The 18,516-nt window shown below is 33.8% G+C and overlaps 1 protein-coding gene across 1 annotated transcript in view; it reads right to left on the bottom strand.

Annotated features, from left to right (window-relative positions):
- Nucleotides 1-18,516, bottom strand: part of COL19A1 (collagen type XIX alpha 1 chain) — a 346,821-nt gene that overhangs the window by 137,550 nt on the left and 190,755 nt on the right. The window contains exon 16 of the mRNA XM_043591732.1: nt 10,672-10,725. Coding sequence (XP_043447667.1) covers nt 10,672-10,725 — 54 coding nt within the window. The remainder of the gene's footprint in view (nt 1-10,671; nt 10,726-18,516) is intronic.

Here is an 18,516-nt window from a genome sequence, read left to right as displayed (position 1 = left end):
CAACGCAGAGCCTGACGCAGGGTTCAATCCCACAAATTGTGAGATCATGACCTGAGCTGAAATCAAGAGTCAGACACATAACTGACCGAGCTACCCAGGCGCCCTGGAGTTAATGTTCTTAAGTGGCATTATTAATAAATATAATATTATTATTATTGAATGCATATAAATGGTGTGTGTTTTTATATTACTGAATTTTATGTGCATATGAGGCATTAAATGTACTTTTAGATATTAATATCTCTGACATTGAAAATACTAAAAATGCTCCTTGCTAGTGTTCAGGTGTGCATAGTTTAGTTATTTTTGAATTACAAATGACAAATAACAACATAGTGGCATTAAATGTACTTTTAGATATTAATATCTCTGACATTGAAAATACTAAAAATGCTCCTTGCTAGTGTTCAGGTGTGCATAGTTTAGTTATTTTTGAATTACAAATGACAAATAACAACATAGTGGTCACAGCATATGTTGTGTACTGTTACGAGTTTTAAAAGTACAATAAATACACAGATATATACATGTACATTGCATGTATGTGATTCGCTGAACAAGTTAAAAATGTCAAATAGATGTCAAATGTATCTATAACTATTCATGAAAAAAATATCCAAGTACAAGTTTACTGGTTTTTAAGGAAAATTAGGAAAAGTCAGTTCTAAGTTATTTCTAGAAAATTCAAGAACTACTCTGAATACTGTTATGCCAGATATTTAGAAATAAGAGTACTGTACCATTTGCTTATATTCCATAAAAGAGAAATTTCCAACTTTCTTAGAATTGTTGCGTCACATTTATTTTGCAATGTCTCTACTGCTCCCCTGAAAAGTGAAACATAACATACTGAGAAAACTAAAGTGCTATAAAATTAAGCTTGGTTTCAGAATCTGTGCTATCACCTAAGGTAACTCAAAATAGTATTTTGAGTTTTACAGAGTTGAGGTCTTGTATTGTTTATTATAAACATAATGCTGGCTTTCAAAGTCATTAGGCCATAAAAATGTTTCATGTTCCAAGTGTTTTGCCTTTCTGAAACTTATATGTTTATATTTTCCAAATTGATTAATAACTTGTGATTAATTCTTGGTTTTGGTAGTTGCCTTCATATATATTCACTGCATGCCAAATGGATAAATAACTCTGTACTTGACATTCCCAGTGGTAAATGTACCAAATAGCTACTAACACATTCAGTGTGATGTTCTGAACAATACTGATGCAGGAATATTAGCATACTGTCACTTTGGAGGAAAGTGCCTTCTCCTTTTCCATTCTCTTTAAGTGTTTCTATGACTAACTAGTTAATATTTATAAGATTCTTTCATAGAACACCTGTCACTAGACTGCATTCAAAGTGCTCCTGACTTAATCTCAGAACATACCTGAGGGCTAAATTGTGATGAAACAGATAAATTTAGATTAGAATCTTGAACGATTTGCCGGAAGTCACAAGTTAATCCAGTCCCACAGCTGGAAACAGAACAGCTCTGTTCCCCAGATCCCCACTGAGCAGCCAGTGCTTGTTCCCAGCTGTTGGTGCAGGATAAACAGGGCACGGGCACAAAATGTGTACTCTTTACAATGTGTGGAGACCAGAAAAGGACCAACTTACCTCTCTACAGTTGTCCCTTATAATGTGTGGCCTTAATGAGAAAAATACATGGCTTTGGTCAAATTCTCAATATTCTCCATTTTAAAGACATGGAAATCCGGGTTTTGGATTGGAACAACAAAACAGACAGTAAGGACTTCTTATTATACGGAATAAAGAGATTAATGGCCTGAAGTCTTGAAGAATTATTGAATGTTTCTGGACATCAGTTTCATTAGCTGGTGGACTGGAATAACACCATTGTTCCCTTTCAGCTCTAAAATCTGACAACTGGATGTCCCTGAAATGGCCCCCAGGCCCATACACTGAAGCAGCTCCCTGTCTCTATGGGCCTCAGGGAGATGTGTCTCCAGTTTAAAGGAGGCCCTATAAGTTGTCAGGCTACTTACACAGCAGAGACCAGTTCTTGGGTGTATTCACATAAATAAATAAGCCATTCAGAATCAGTACTCTGTTTACAAAATATGAAACATTTCTCTTTATTAATCCAAATAACAGCTGATAAAGCTATTCTGTTACAATACAAATGGTGTCATTTGGCCCTTTATTTAAATGAATATGGACCTCAGCTTGCTGTGGTTTAACGACCTATATGAGTATTACTGGAATTAAACCATTGGTTACAATCTCTTTTTCTTGTTATAGCTGTCCCAGAGCACTTTGTGAAATCTTCTGCTTCAAGTGCACTGTAGAGACTCATTAATTAGAGTGAAGTTTACCACAATGGACCATTGTCCATTACTGTCATTAACTAGCTGTGATACTGATCTAAGGGGTGGCCTATTCTCATAATGTCTGGGCTACATCTCATACTATGTCTTTTTGCACCTGTTTCTAATAAGACTGAGGTAGAAGTCTCCCAAAGTCTTGTTTCTTTATCTTTCCCACTAGTCAGAGTGTGAGGCAAAAGTAGCAGAGTCCTGTCCGTGCTACACAACTACCTCTTTGTAAGCATTTGTTTGACATTAACATATGTTAGCCTCTTTCTCTTCTTCCTGCCTTACTCCATTGCTTCAGCAACTACATTTGATACAGTTTTGGTGGACACCAGACCAAACTGGAGTAAGCAGGAATATCTGAGTGGCACAACACTGGGAGAAAATTGTGAAGTGCAAATTTTCAGGTAAAACAGACCAATGTCATTCCTTGAACTTCTTTATCAAAGTTCTCTGAAATTCTGATTCTGTATCTTGAGGAGCTTCTAACGGACAATATTAGAAAATCTCACAAGCACTAAATCATACCTTATTATATGATCAGTTGATGAAGTTACATGCTATTGGGACTTCATCAGTCAGGACAAGCAGAGGAAATTAATATGCAAAGTAATAAATGATACACTTTTGCTACTAGGAATGTATCATATAATAAAGGTAAGAAGACTACTATGCTAGTATATTCTATACTGGTTTCCCACTTAATCTCTGAAATAGGGTATAAAATGATGAAAGCATATAGATGACTTATATTTACTTATTTATACACACATATAACATATAACACTCAAAGCACATAAAAAAGAACTGAATAAAGTCAGATTATAAATGTACAAAATCTGTACATAAGATATATAAAGATATAGATATTTATAATGTTTGAATGCTTTATATTCCTAGTAGAAATGGTACTTCAGACCAAAAGAATATAAATGAAAGCAAACCATCATATGATTTTTATATGGTAGAATTTGTATTACAGTATATTTTTTTTCTCTCTAGGTGGCTATTTTAACTCAGTTAAGAGTTTTCTCAATTATATAATATTGACCTCCTATAGATATTAATTTTAATAGCCTTATAGGTAAATAGGGGATAACTAGATAATTCTAAATGGTAAGTGAGTTTCTAGAAAGACAACAAATAACGACACAGAGAGTAGTATCAGGTACTGAAACAATGGTGATGGTTCCCCAAAGTCTGCTCTGGAGCTCTGCAAATAGAAACACAGGGATAGGGTTGCCTGAGTGGCTCAGTTGGTTAAGTGTCTGACTCTTGATTTTGGCTCAGGTCACGATCTCATGGTCAATGAACATGGTTTGTGAGCATGTCATGAGTTCAAGCCCTGAGTTGGGCTCTGTGTTGACAGCCTTGTTGGGATTCATCTCTCTCTCTCCCCACCTCCCCTGCTAGCATTCTCTGTCTCTTTCTCTCTCAAAATAAATAAATAAATTTAAAATATAAGAAATGCAAGGATAAATGTAAATTTGATCATTTTTATCCTCTAAGTTTCATATTTGGTTTTGTACATCCGAGTAAGATGTTGGGGAAAAGTTGCATAGCCCTTGGAACCCCTAGGTATACAATTTCCCAGTTACGCATCTAAAAATGTCATATAGGATCTAAAATGGTATTTCTTGGAAACTCTCAAGGTAATCCTTAAGAAGATATCCTTAAGAAATTTCACAGGAAGTAAATGGAAAAAGATGTCATTTGTATAGCCAGGAAGTTTAAAACATGTGCAACAAACATGAAACATTAGTTGTAGAATGCAGAACCTCTAAGATGTTATTTACAATATGTATATTTACATATTTATAAATGAATCCAAGCCAAAAAAGGTGATTTTCTCCCCCTATATTTATGTTCTACCTAGGATCAGAATTAAAACAATTATTTAAAAAAAAGTTGACTTTTTCCTTATAGCAATTCAAATTCTTGGTACAAGGAAACCAGCAATAGCATTAGTGAGTGAGCAGAATTACGGATACACTCATTGTACATTTTAAAGGTCAGTGTCAGTTTCAATACATAGAGATTAGAAGACAATCTTATATTTCTCTCTCATCTTCATGTGCAACTAAATTACTTTCTGAAGCTGAAAATTCATAATTATTCATTCTTTTCTCCATAAGGCTCCTCCCTAAAATTCAAGCCCATGTAAAATAATTTAATCTCAACTATAGACTATTGTTAGTGGTTTCTACCAGGCCCTGAACTCACATCATTGGAACTATGAGGTAATTCTATGGCTCTGAAATTAGCACTGTGGAATAAGCTTCCCTAAATTTTTTTTTTAACCATAAAATTTCTGTTCAGGCTCAAAATTAGAACCCAGCAATAAAAAATGAAAGAGTGAGGTGTCATCTTGGTCCAACCAAACAACCTCTATTTGGGGCAGCAACTAGCTGACTCACCAACAAAATGTTTTTTTCAGAGACCTAGAGTGATTTCTTTAAAAAAGTCCATGGTAGTTTCATGCCAACCGTGAGATGACTATTCAGACATGCACTTAATGTGATTAAAATGGAAAAATCCAAGGTTACATTAAAACAGTAATTTTTTATGTTTCGGGAGGTGCTATTAAGAATATTAGGAAATTCTGTAGGAATCTACATCTTAGAGGGAATTTTTATAAATGTGAGTTCTTTTGAGATATATCATGTGAACTTCTATAAACATGCTTAGTTGTCTGAAATACTCTTCACTGAGATACTTTTCTGGGTTTCCATTCAGTTCTTGTCTTTATCCCTCTATCGGATTCCCTATTGGTGCCTCTCCTTCCTCAAAATTCACCCCCTTTAACACCCTTCTTGCAATTTTTATTTCTAACGCTCTCTCAATTATTCAACTGAAACTTCTCTCTCAGCTGGCACCAATTCCAGCCACCTCTTCTTTTATCCAACATCTTTCCTCTGACTTTGTTCCAAATTTTAATCCTATTCAACCTTCCATGCATTCTGAAATGCTCTTCTGTTGACTTTTTGGCCCTGCAGTATCCTGGTACCCTATCCTGGCCCTTCTCTGACCTCACCAGGGCTGAACATCCTCTTGGCCTCCGTGCTGTTCTCCCTTACTTCTCTCTGACATACTGTCATCTTAGGTTTAGGGTCAATGCTAAGCATTAGTTGAATTTTTAAAATTGTGTTAATCTATAAAGGATGTGAGACTTAAAAATGTGGCAGCCAAATTTTTTACTTCTAAGACTTCATAAAGATTACAAAGTAAAAAATAGATACATAATGGCATATGACAGATTCAAAGAAGAAACTCAGGAGGTTAAGAAAAAAAAAACTATAAATCTCAGATATATATTGCCACCAAACATTGCTGAGGTTAAGAGAAGCTTTTAAGTACAAGAAGCATTCTGCGACTATATTTTATTAAATGAACACTTCATAATCTAAGATTTAGCAGCTTAAAAGACAGTGAAAAGATTAAAATGAATTAATAAACATTTGAAACAGAATTTTGGTGTGGTACTTGGAGAGAAACCAGTGTTCTTACTGTGCTTACAGAAAACTGTACACAAAGGGTTAAAGAGAAAAAGAAAAGGAATTTATCAATCAGAATCTGTATGGTTTAATAAAAGTAATAATAGTAATATTAACATGTTTCAATGATGTTTGATATTTTTCAAAGTATGTGACATCTATATTTGAAACTAACGATAACTGTGAGATATTGGTAGAGTAGAAGAAGCTATTAGCTATTTAACCATTGAGGAAAACCAACAAGTCAATTATTTGTTTAAAATTAAATGTTCTACTTTCATTAAAGACATTTATGCCCAAAAGTAAAGTGTGTAAGACTGGCCACATATTTTATATGCCATTGCAATTAACTTAATGACAGCCAATTCCTTCCTGGTCAAACACCCATAAGCAAAATATAAGAGTTTTGTTGACAATGCATCATCAAAAAATAAATTTAAATTCATAGATTTTTCTGTTGCTTTCTATTGCAAGCATCAGTGAAGTGGGGAAATGGTCTCTGTTTGTAGAACATGTGTATGTAAGTATGTGTGTATGCATACACACACATACACATACAAGTACATTAGTATCTCTAAAAGAGCTGAGTGCTACCTAACTCTTGAGCAGAGAAGAAATGGTAGCACTAAGATGGACCTAACTGCAAATACGTAAGAATGGTCATTTCTTTAATTTGCTTCCATTTTAAGTAGCTTCAAAGCAGCGTAAGTTGTGGAGTGTATTTGGAAATAATAATTTGTAAATGTGGATAATGCCAATATCTGTTCCAGTTATTTTCCTCAATAAATACGGCACTTGTGAAAGGCAGCAGTAATAATGACAAGCCATGCCTAACGGTATCCATAAAATTCTATTACATTCTTCAGTTTCTGACACGTTACTCTTGATAGAAGATAAAAGAAAAGTAATATTAAGTTATTGGGACTATGCATATTTATAAATGGAGTAAATTTGCATAAGGTAGTGATTGAACTTTATAATTTGAATATGTTCCTCCATAATTATCACAAAGAATACATAAGTTTAATTTATTCTTTAACACACCTTCCTCTGAAATGTAAGCTTTGATAGGGTACAATTTTAATTTGAAGCATTATTATTTTTTAAAAGCCTCATTTGAATATTTTTTTTTCATTTCAGCAAGTATCTGACAAAAGCTCTCATAATTATCTTACAAGCCAAATTAAGAATTGTGGGTGGGAAAGAGGTAGAGTTGAATGTATTTGTACATGATTTAATTATCATGCCACAAGAACATCAATGATAATCAAGATGGCAGCCATTGCTGGTGTTATGTGAACTTGTCAGCTTCTGTTCTGTTCAGGATTTATTAAAGATTTGCATTAAGACTTAGAGGATAGGTTTATCAAATTTTAAGGTGATATAAAGCTGGGAGCTATTTCACTGGAAAGAAAACTAATAGAATGACATTCGAGACCAAAATTCAGAAGATAAAATGTAATAAGGACAAAGATCAATTCCTACTCTGCAATTCAAAAAGGCAACTGAACAACAACAGGATGGATGAAAATCTGACTTGGCAGAAGTTTTCATTAAAATAAAAGAGAGGGAACTTCAAACTGACCACATGTTTGTATAAATCAAAAGTGCGATATCACTGTCCAATTAAAAATTTGTTAAGAAGATGGATCTCATGTCAAATGTGCTTACCATGCACACAGACAACTCTGCCATGGGAAGAATAATTCAGACATAATGCCTTAGACCTCACCTCACCCACCTAGCTCCATAATTTCCATTTCAAACAACCTACAGAGTATACATTTTTGGGTACTGAAACTAAATCTGCTTATTATTTTTCTACTTCATTGAGCTACAGTTGGAAAAATTATATATAGTTAAGGCATACAACTTGATGATCTGATCTACATTGTGAACTATTCGCCACAATTAAGCTAATTAACATATCCATCACCTCACAGATAATTACCCTTTTTTTTTTCTTGTGGTAAAAACACATAAGATCTAACCTTTCAGCAAATTTCAAGTATACAATATTAATTATAGTCTCTTTGTTGTACATTAGATCTCTAGAAGTTATTTATCTTGCATAACTAAAGCTATACACTTTGACCAACATCTCCCCTAGCTCCCTCATCCTAGCCTCTGGTAACCACCATTCTACCTCTGTTTATATGAATCTGACATTTTTGGATTTAGACATATAAGTGAGAACATGCAGTATTTGTCTTTCTGTATATCTGGCTTAACTCACTTAGCATAATGTCCTCCATATTCATCCATGTTATTACAAATGACAGGATTTCCTCCTTTTTAAAGACTGAATAATATTCCATTATGTGCACACGTGTGTGTGTGTGTGTGTGTGTGTGTGTGTGTGTGATCACATTTTATTTATCCATTCACCTGTCAACACATGTTTAAGTTGTTTGCATATCATGGGAGTGCAAATATTTCCTTGAATTGCTGGTTTTATTTCCTTTGGATAGATACCCAGAATTGTAATTGCTGGGTCATTAGGTAGTTCTATTTTTAATTTTAAGAAACCTCCATGCTCTTTTCTATGGTGGCTGTCCCAATTTACATTCCTACCAACAGTGCACTAGGGTTCCCTTTTCTCTGCATCCTTACCAACACTTCTTATCTCTTGTGTTTCTGATAATAGCCATTCTAACAGGTGTGAGGTGATAGCTCGTTACGGTTTGATTTGCATTCCCTGATTATTAGTGATATTTGGCAACTTTTAATGTACATGTTGGCCATTTGTATGTCTTATTTTGAGAAATGTCTAAGTCAGGTTCTTTGCCCATTTTTAAATTGTGTTACTAGGGGTTTGCTGTTGAGGTGCTTGAGTTCCTATATATTCTGTATATTAACTAGGGGGGTATAATTTATCACTCAGTTTCCAAGAAAGGAGAGAGGTTAGAAGGAAAATGTCCCCTGGATACTGAACATAGAAAATAACTCAGAAACATGGTCCTAGATGCAGTTAGACATCTTGGCCATTATGTGAGAAAACAGAAAAAGAAGCTTAAAAATTAACTTCACAAGGTCATTTCATTTAGCCCTCTGTTCCCAGTGGTTTAAACGCTTAAGGCAGACTCAAAAGCCCAGATCTAGAGAAATAATTTTTTATTTTTCTCCCTAGGACTCCTTAAAATTTTCATCAGATGGATTAATGAACTCCTGAATAGAGAGGGGCTGGAGATCCGAAGGGGAAACTATAATTGTATGTATAGGTGTTGGGAGTAGAACTCAAGTATGCTACTTTATAAATAATTTTTAAATATCAGCATAATTCCACTTATTAGCCATGTATCCTATCTGAGTTGTTTAAAACCTTAGTTTCTCTATAAGGGTGATAGCATTTTATACTTCCTAGAGCTATTGTGAGAAATAAATAATGAAATAAGATGAAGCATTTAGCACATTATAGGTAACCCATAAATCTTAGCCATTACTCACAAAAGTTGTCCTTTTATTTTCTTAGCCATAAAAATTTACTAATAAGCCTTTTTGTGTTTACTAAACTAGCCATTGGGCATAAAATCTAGACACAGAATTTTTTAATTTTGATTTTTTCCCAAATCAAATCTTAATTGTCCCACCAAAAAATATAAAAAACAAAAACAAAGGAACAAAGCCACTCTAGTAGAAGGAGTTAGTTTAAAAAAAATACACAGAAGCATCGTCTCAATCTTAAACTCCAGTAGAAGTATATGGTCAATAGTACCGGGCATACTTGCCACATTTTGCTCTGCCCTAAATAAGACCACACAAGTTCAGTCCCATTCTTGATATATCCAGAAAGTCCATGAGTATTTTCTGGGAATTATTATCAGTGTGTTAGGAGTTAGGAACCCACATAAAAGAAAAGAGTTAAGAGAAATGGGATTTTATTGACCTGATAAAAGCTAAACCTTGGTAAAATATACCACTGGTTCCCAAATATTTGAAGGACTCTAATACTTGAGGCAAATGACTTATTTGCCAGAGGGCAGACTGGAAATAACAAATAAAAAATGACTAAAAAAGAGATTTGGGGTTAATATGCTGGGACAGTAAAAGAGAACATGGGATTTAGAATCAAAAGCCCCCAAATCCAGTCCTGGTTCTACTTTTTATTAGCTCTTTGACTTTAGGCAAGTCACCTAAACTCTCTGAGTCATACAGTCCTCATAAATAAGGTAACAAAGTTGATAATAATAATTGTATGAGCAAGCACACATAAAATGTTTTGAGACTTTAAAATGATTTGAAAATGGTAATAACAATAAGCCATAAGAATGGGGTATCCCACTGCTGAAAATATTCAACTGAGCCTGACCCATTATCACTGCAGGGGGTCCCTTTACTGGAGGAAGATAAGACTAACTATTTCAAGTACAATTTATTCACTTACTACACATTTTATCTCAAAGGCAGTAAACAGTAATGAAAGAAGAATTACAATGCATCACTAATGTCAATAATTTAATTCGGCTAAAGACTGTAGTTAATATCCACAATCCTCACAGAATTCATGAACAGGCTGGAACTCCACAAAGATACTCGTCAACTTAACTCTGCAAACATCAGCTTAACTCAAAACTCCAAAGTATGACCAACGTGTCCTAGATCAAATTACGGTTAATTCATTTCACCTAAACTATGTCTCTACATTTGTGCTGCCAATCTTAAAAATATATAGAACTTTCTGGATTGTAAAGGCTCTGTCAAAATCTCAAATTTCAGCCTTTGGATAGTTAATACTCTTCTTAGGCCCATCTGCTTGCTATATTTTGGGTTTATTTTTATTAATGTTCGGAAATAAGTGAGCCCTGAGACAGTAATGGCTGCCAGTTGTTCCAAGTTTACTTACCCTCTGACCTTCTTTTCCAGGTGGACCTTGTGGGCCTTGTATCCCCAGGGAACCCTGGTGTGGGGTGGGGGTGAAGAACACATGTTAATAGATGGTTTCAAGTACAGTTGCCTCACAAAGCATGCTGTGAAAATTAATACCTACTTTATTGATTAAGCAAATCTTTTTAAATGATTTGAGTTTTTCCAAAGTTAGACTCTGTAATATATTAAAAATGGTAAGTTCTTCGGCGACTGGCTTATCTTTGGAGTTAACTTCAGAAAAGAAAAAAAAAGGCGATTCCAAATCAGGTGTGAGACCAGTGTTCACTTCAATAAAGACTCCCATATGGTCAGAACTATGTTTCACCGAACTACCATAAATAAGTAGTAACAATATTTTCAAGCAGGGAAAAAAAGTCTCTTTCTATATTTGAACTCTATAAATACAGCCACACTTTTCGTTGAGAGTAGCTCTGTAAGTATCCTCTGAGAAAACACATGGTTATGATGTTGGCTTCAACATATGTCTCTTCATAGCATTTAATTTTTAGTATCACAGACATTATTTAACACTTTCTCACAGCTTATCAAGAGGCAGAAAAATAATCTTTTTTCAGGTTATAAAAAAGGCCCAGGAAATCCCAGGTGCTGTTAATCTGCAAATTAAGTCTCCTGATTGTCAGTTACTTTTATACGAGAATTCTTACTCAACATGAAACTCAAAATGATCATATGGCTATTTTTTAAAATTGTCAGTAATTATTGCCTCTTTTAAAGTTTCTTCTTAGCTCTCCTGATGCTTCCTTCTTCCCCATTCCATCTTTTAAACATGAGAGTTTAGGCTTATTTTCTTCTCAGTGCTCATTACCTCCCCATGATCTCGTGTACTGAGGGCTTTGAATATTCTAGGCCAGTGACTCCAAGGTTTATAATCTAGGTTATTTTCTGAGCTGCATATTCACATATCCAACTGCCTGTTTTTGATACTCACTCTAATATCTCACAGGCATCTGAAACAGCACATCAGACACTGAACTTAGGACCCTCTCTCCCAAACTGGATTCTCTTCCAGCATTCCCCAACTCAGTAAATCCACACAACACTCTGCTAGTGCTCATGCCAAAAATCTAGAGCTCAACCTCCACACTTTCCTCTCTCAAATCTCTCTTTCATATCCAATTACCAAGTCTGGTTGGTGCATCTCCAAAGTATATTTGGAACCATCTATTTCTTTACATCACAACAGCTCCAATGATTACTTCTTGCTTGCTCATCTGTAAGAACTTCTCAGTTGAACCAGACACCAACCTCCCCAACCTCCACGTCACAGCCAAACTGATCTTAAGAAAACACCTGACCTTCTCTGACTTTCCACAGGATGGGATGAATGTCTTGGTTCATCAGTCCTAAAGTGCCTTATACTTGTCCTTTAAACTCCTTATCATAAGTTCATTTAAATGATTGCTCAGGTAATGAATTCACCAAGCTCTAAGGATAACAAGTAGAATCTGTGTCTTATTCAATACTATGTGCCTATTAATGTCTGAATGAAAAAATTTATAGTGGGAAATCAATTTACTTTAATAAGTTTTTGGGTAAATCCAACAACTTTCAAAGGGTTTTACAAATATTAATGATTAACCTATCATACATTTAATGCTTAAATGGTTTGGAATAAATGAGAAATCTAGTAATTCATATTCAAACAAATCTGAATTTACCACCATTCCAGAAGAAACCGATTTATTACCTAATTTTTAAAAAATTATGATACATTTGTACATTATGACCTTTTTTCTTTAAAATCTGTTGTTAATTTTAAACTAAAACATCAGATGTGCTTGTGATGACCTATAATTATTTATTATATGTATATTCATTTTTTTACAGAAGAAACTTAAGTTTTAATGAATGTCATAATGTGCATAATTTCACCATCTAATTTTATTTGAAATAAAAAAGTTATAAACATGTTGTAATTTTTCATTCAGATAGCTCTCATTTGATTAAAGTTGTCAGTATTTAATATAAATTACTGTAACTCATTTTCAAAAAGCATTAATACAAAAAATTCTGCATGTATCACAAATCCTCAGTGTTTCCTCAAATCTTTCTGATTCCTTCCAAACAAAACACTAGTAAAAAGTATGTATTTATTACTTTCATTTCTTTTATTTATTCTTGGAACAATTTAATATCATAGGGACATATAAAGCCTATGTTTTATTGATTTAGGGAGGAATAAAAAACAAGGAATGAAAAAAGTGATCAGTTCTGTTTGATTTTTTACAAAAAGTACCTGCCAAAAGATATATAACAGAGGAAAGCTGGCTAATTAGGCCAACTTAAGGATGGCAAATTTATAATGTGCATAAGCAAAACAACTTCTGAAATCCAAATATACCAAGTATTAATTACAATGTAATTACAGGGAGTTGTGTCATCTTTTTATAAGAACGACACAATCTTGGCTTTAGATTAAACTCCTTGCTTTTACCCTTAGGAAACTATTATAATTTCATGAATAGTCAAACTTATATACAACATTTTTGATATCTATACAAATGTTGACAGCTCTTTCAGTGTTTTTCAACATGAGATACTAAAACATACACCAAATATTCATCAAGGGAGTACAATTAAGTCTGAACTACATATAATCAAAATTGCATTCCCTTTACTAGTTGGAGAAATTGTATAACAAAAGCCTACAAAAATGCAAAAATATTAAACTTGATTTGGAATGGATTCAAAAATATTTATGAGACCCTTTTGTGTGCAAAGTCCAAATGGTACACTCACACACATGAGCTCACTAGTATGCCTCCTGAATGTTCATGATTCTGAATCCCATGCCCCACCCCCACCCTATATTTGCTAAGTCTAGAACCCAGATAGGTTTTTGATGAAAAATTAGGGAATTATTTTTAATCTCCAATGGATTATTCACTATTTGGATTATCCATGACCAATTTTTAATCCTAGCCACATTACATTAATGTTCAGAACATTTGGGGGCTGTCTTTATTGAAAGTAGTTGACATTAACGAAGAAAAATAATATCAGTATTGTCATTAGTAAAACATAGGTCAATCAAGTATAAAGAAATTATATTTATTCCCCAAATAAGAAATTAAAATTTGGGGATGATTTACTATTTGCAATTATCCAGTTTACTACTCCGTTCGTTTACTAAAATCAAACAGTGAATTTGCTGATCACTTACTATTGAAAATTATAGATATATCTAAGCTCCAGCCTACTTAAATTTGGGTGGAGCTCACCATTTGTCTCAGACCTTTTGCCCAATTCTTTCTTTCTCTGGCCTTGTAAATGCCATTATGTGTGTACTTTACTTACTCTCATTTGACTATGAGTCCTAGAGGACAGAGCATCATTTGTTTTCTATCCTCTACCACACTTACAGAAGAGACTCAATATATACTTAGTAAATTGCACCATCAGGAAGAAAACACCAGGATGGAATACTGGGTGGTGGTGATAGGAAACAGATTTCTGGCTGATATCTAATCACAATTATTTTCAAAAGTTGAACTTAAATACATTGGATAACTTTCTATCTTGTCTGTATTTCTCATCTAAAGTAATTCAATGATCTGATGTCTAAGAGTAAAATGGCCTTACAATTCATGTAAGAATTAATTATTTACCTCTTCTTATATCATCTCCATTATGGAACTTATTTAAATCTCAACCACTATTTGATATTTTATAATTTAAACCACTTTTAAATTAGAGAATCATTATTTTATGTATCTTTGTGTACATGGCATATTTGTATAATCTGTGCATTGTTTTCTTCTTTGATTTTATTTGCTGAAGAGTGATGCCTATTTATTTTTTATACTTTTTTCATCTTAGTCTGCTCTGAAAATAACCGTAAACTGGATTATTCCTAATTTTTCACGAACATAAAGATTCGCTTCTTTTCTGAAAGAGAAGTATAAGAATGTATTTAGGATATTCATGATGTAAATATCTGCATATGTCTACAGAGGCATTCATTCCTTTTATTTTTTTTAATTTTATTTTTTTTACATTTATTTATTTTTGAGACACAGAGAGAGACAGAGCACAAGCAGGGAAGGGACAGAGAGAGAATGAGACACAGGATCTGAAGCAGGCTCCAGGTTCCGAGGTGTCAGCACAGAGCCCGATGTGGGGCTCGAACACACAAACCTGACCCTGAGATCAGGACCTGAGCCGATGTTGGACACTTAACCGACTAAGCCATCCAGGCGCCCAATTCCTTTTTTTTTTTTTTTAAGTGGAATCCTAGACATTAAAAATGTTGACAGGGAAAGGAATTCATAAGGCTGTTGCCTTTTTTAGCTAGACTAAAACTATGTAAAAAATAGTCCAAACTAGCTAAATCATTTTAAGGTCCAGTGGACAGCTATTATAGTGTGTTACATTTCACATAGCTCTCTCTGGACAATCTGCTATTTAAGACAGTCTAGAGCTTATCATTATGGAAGCCCATGTAAATATTTAACTGAGAAATTACTTAGAATTAACTGGTTCAGAACAGAATTTTGAAGTGTTTAACAAATACAGTAAATGTTTAGTAGAGTTAATAGGGTAGATTAATTGCATTTAAACACATTTTCATTTGTGTAGGAGGCAAGATATATTCATAACTTCTTAATCAAAGAAAGAAGCTGAAGTAAAAAAAGGAAGTTTCATTTTGAAGTATTATTTGCACTCCCTTGCCAGGGATGTTGCAGAATATATGATACCTAAAACGTATTTCAACAAAAATGTTATGCAAGTAAGTGTATTTTAACTGTTATGATTATTGCTTTAGGATATGCTTCATAGACTTGAAACATAAGATTAAGCAGAATCTTCATAGATTCTTAAAATACCATGAGAGCATTTTCTGTCTTTCAAATAGAGTGTACAAAATTAAAATGGAAAAGAGTTTATCCGTCTTTATAGAAAATTTCATGCCTTTAATATGAGAACAATGGGAACAAATTTTATAAGCTGGAGACATAAGAACAAAAAAACAAAAAGCAAATTAGTGTAAATGTAACAGACATATAGTCCAGTCATGGGAAATGGTTTTCTCATATTAGTCCTGAGAAGTGGAATTCAAGAATGTTTATGTCAATAAATTAAAGGAGTGACCAGTTTTACATCATTTCATAAATTGTCATGATACAAGAAAGAATTTCCCTTAGGGTGTGTAGGTATTCAGAAAAGATATTTTATGTTATATATAAAAACCCTAACATTTTATCATAAGCAGTTGTCAGTACACACTAGGAAACAAATGTCTTTGAAATAAAAAAAAAATAGAATATCTTTCATACACTAAAAAAAAAATGCACTGACAAACCTTTCCAATAATACTGACAAGAGAAGAATAAGAAGAGCTGTCACTAGAAAAAAAAACTATAAAATATTTGTATGGACAGGAATGTTTCCATCATTATCAGTTATAGTAAACAGGTTCCATACTTGGATGGACAGTTTTATATTACCTTAAACAATATAAAAAGAGGTTATTTGTAGTGCTTTCAAAATTTAACAATTTCATTGGAAAGCCTTGCCAGCATTTTGGACATGAGGCCAATTAATTATGATTGCTCCATGTGGTTACAGAGATAAATTTTAATAGTAATCTTTTCCTATGTTTTCTGAACTGAGAAATCACATCTCTTTTTATTTTTTTTTAAATATTTATTTTGACAGAGAGAGAGAGAGAGAGAGAGAGAGCAGAGAAGGGGCAGAGAGAGAGAATTCCAAGCAAGCTCCATGCTGTCAGTGCAGAGCCTGACACAGGGCTTGATCTCATGAAGTGTGAACCAAAATCAAGACCTGAGCCAAAAATCGAGTTTGACACTCAACCAACTGGGCCATCTAGGTGCCCCAAAAATCACATCTATTTTTTTTAATGTTTATTTTTGAAAGAAAGACAAAGACAGGGGAGGGGCAAAGAGAGGGAGAGATACAGAATCCGAAGGAGGCTCCAGGCTCTCAGCTGTCAGCACAGAGCCTGAAGCGGGGCTTGAACTCATGGACTGTGAGATTATGACCTGAGCCAAAGTCGGACGCTCAACCGACTGAGCCACCCAGGTGCCCCTCACATCTCTTTTTACATGTAGATTCTGAAATAGCAGGTTTTTAGTAACTTGATTCATCCATGAACACTAGAAATATAAATCAAATAACAGAATTTATAGTCTGTGAATCTGGAATGCTGTGGGACATCTGTACTACCCATAAACTTTCCTCTAACAATGATTTTTGCCCCTATTATGAGATATTCTACTTTGTAAGTTGTATATATCCTCAGTTCCTTTCCACTTTGAATATTATCTAGCACAGCATTTAGTAGGCACTGAATGGCTGAATGACTGAAAAGATTCTGATTGTTTACACTTCTCTTGGTACTTCTGCTGAGGTGAGAATATTAATTACCATAGCTACCAAAATTCAAATTAAAAATTTATATTCTTCATACACAAATGCCACTTGATACCAAAATAATCCAAGTTATTTTTAATTCTTATGTGGTAAACTTGCAAAATAGATGTTCTACTTCTATTTGGAGGAGGTGCCCTTCATTAGAGAAAGAAATATAAATTCTATTAATTTATCTCATATTGATGAGAATTAAGTACTTTTTGAAAAAAAACCAACATGAACTGAAGAGATTCAAGTATCTATACAAACCATTAATTAATAAGAAATAGAACCAATCAAATTATTTAAAATGCTTATGTCATTTAAAACAATGTAGTTTCAGGGCATCTGGGTGGCTCAGTCAGTTAAGCATTTGATTTTGGCTCAGGATATGACCTTGCAGTTTGTGGGATTGAGGCCCACCTCAGGCTTCACACTGACAGCAAGGAGCCTGCTTGGAATTCTCCTCTCCCTCTCTCTCTGCCCCTCCCTTGCTCGCTCACTTGCTCTCTCTCAAAATAAGTAAATAAACTTAAAAAAATAAAATAATATAGTTTCATATTTGGTAATTATTCTTGCCTTAATTGACTTGTCACAAATATTTTCATATTTTGTTAATTTCATATTTTTAGATTTCTTGACTATGAAAAACTTTATGTAAATTTGCTTTATTTCAGACCTAACCCAATAATGAAATGGTTTGATTTCAGTTATCTCAAGGTTATGTTGACAAGTAGGCTGATGGTCTGTCAAATCCATTTGTATCATCTGTCTTAATGATTTATGTGAGCGAGAATATGATTGATTCAGTGTTAATGATGAATCTGATCATAATAACAATCTGTGTTTTTGGATTGGCTTTGTCATAGCTCACTGGCCACATGGGAGACATGGTTTCCCTGCAGAAAAAGGAAAAATCTATACAGAGGTTGTTTTTAAGTTTCTTCCAGTAACTTCTGGGAATGGACAACATCATACAAACATAATACCAAATTTAATATCATGAATAACTTTCGCATTTGGGCGATGCAACATAAGTGACAAGACTGAAGGAAACTTAATCTAGTAATTTTGGGATTAAAACATAAATCAATATAGAGATATTTACACACCACATGAAAGACCTAGGAATTTAATGCAGATAACTGTGAAGATGGTTAATACAGTATCAGACTATGTAAGTGACAACTGATTAAAGTGGTAAACACCAAACTTTTAAGAGGGGGAAAATGCTCTATAGTGTAGAAAGAAATTTTAGAAACATATTACTAACATACATTGACGACTTCTCTGTTTAACTTCTTTCCACTGGCCTTCCTCCTTTCTGCCAAGAGCATCCATTTCCCTCAGGATGATTAAGATCATAATAGTGTAAGTGTAAAGACAATGGAAGAGTCAATGTACAACTTTTGATAACTAAGAGTTCATA

The sequence above is a fragment of the Prionailurus bengalensis genome, chromosome B2 (genome assembly GCF_016509475.1).
Source record: "Prionailurus bengalensis isolate Pbe53 chromosome B2, Fcat_Pben_1.1_paternal_pri, whole genome shotgun sequence".
In the NCBI taxonomy this organism is placed as follows: domain Eukaryota; kingdom Metazoa; phylum Chordata; class Mammalia; order Carnivora; family Felidae; genus Prionailurus; species Prionailurus bengalensis.
The sequence above is the reverse complement of the archived record's forward strand: the minus strand, read 5'-3'. Positions and strand labels throughout refer to the sequence as shown.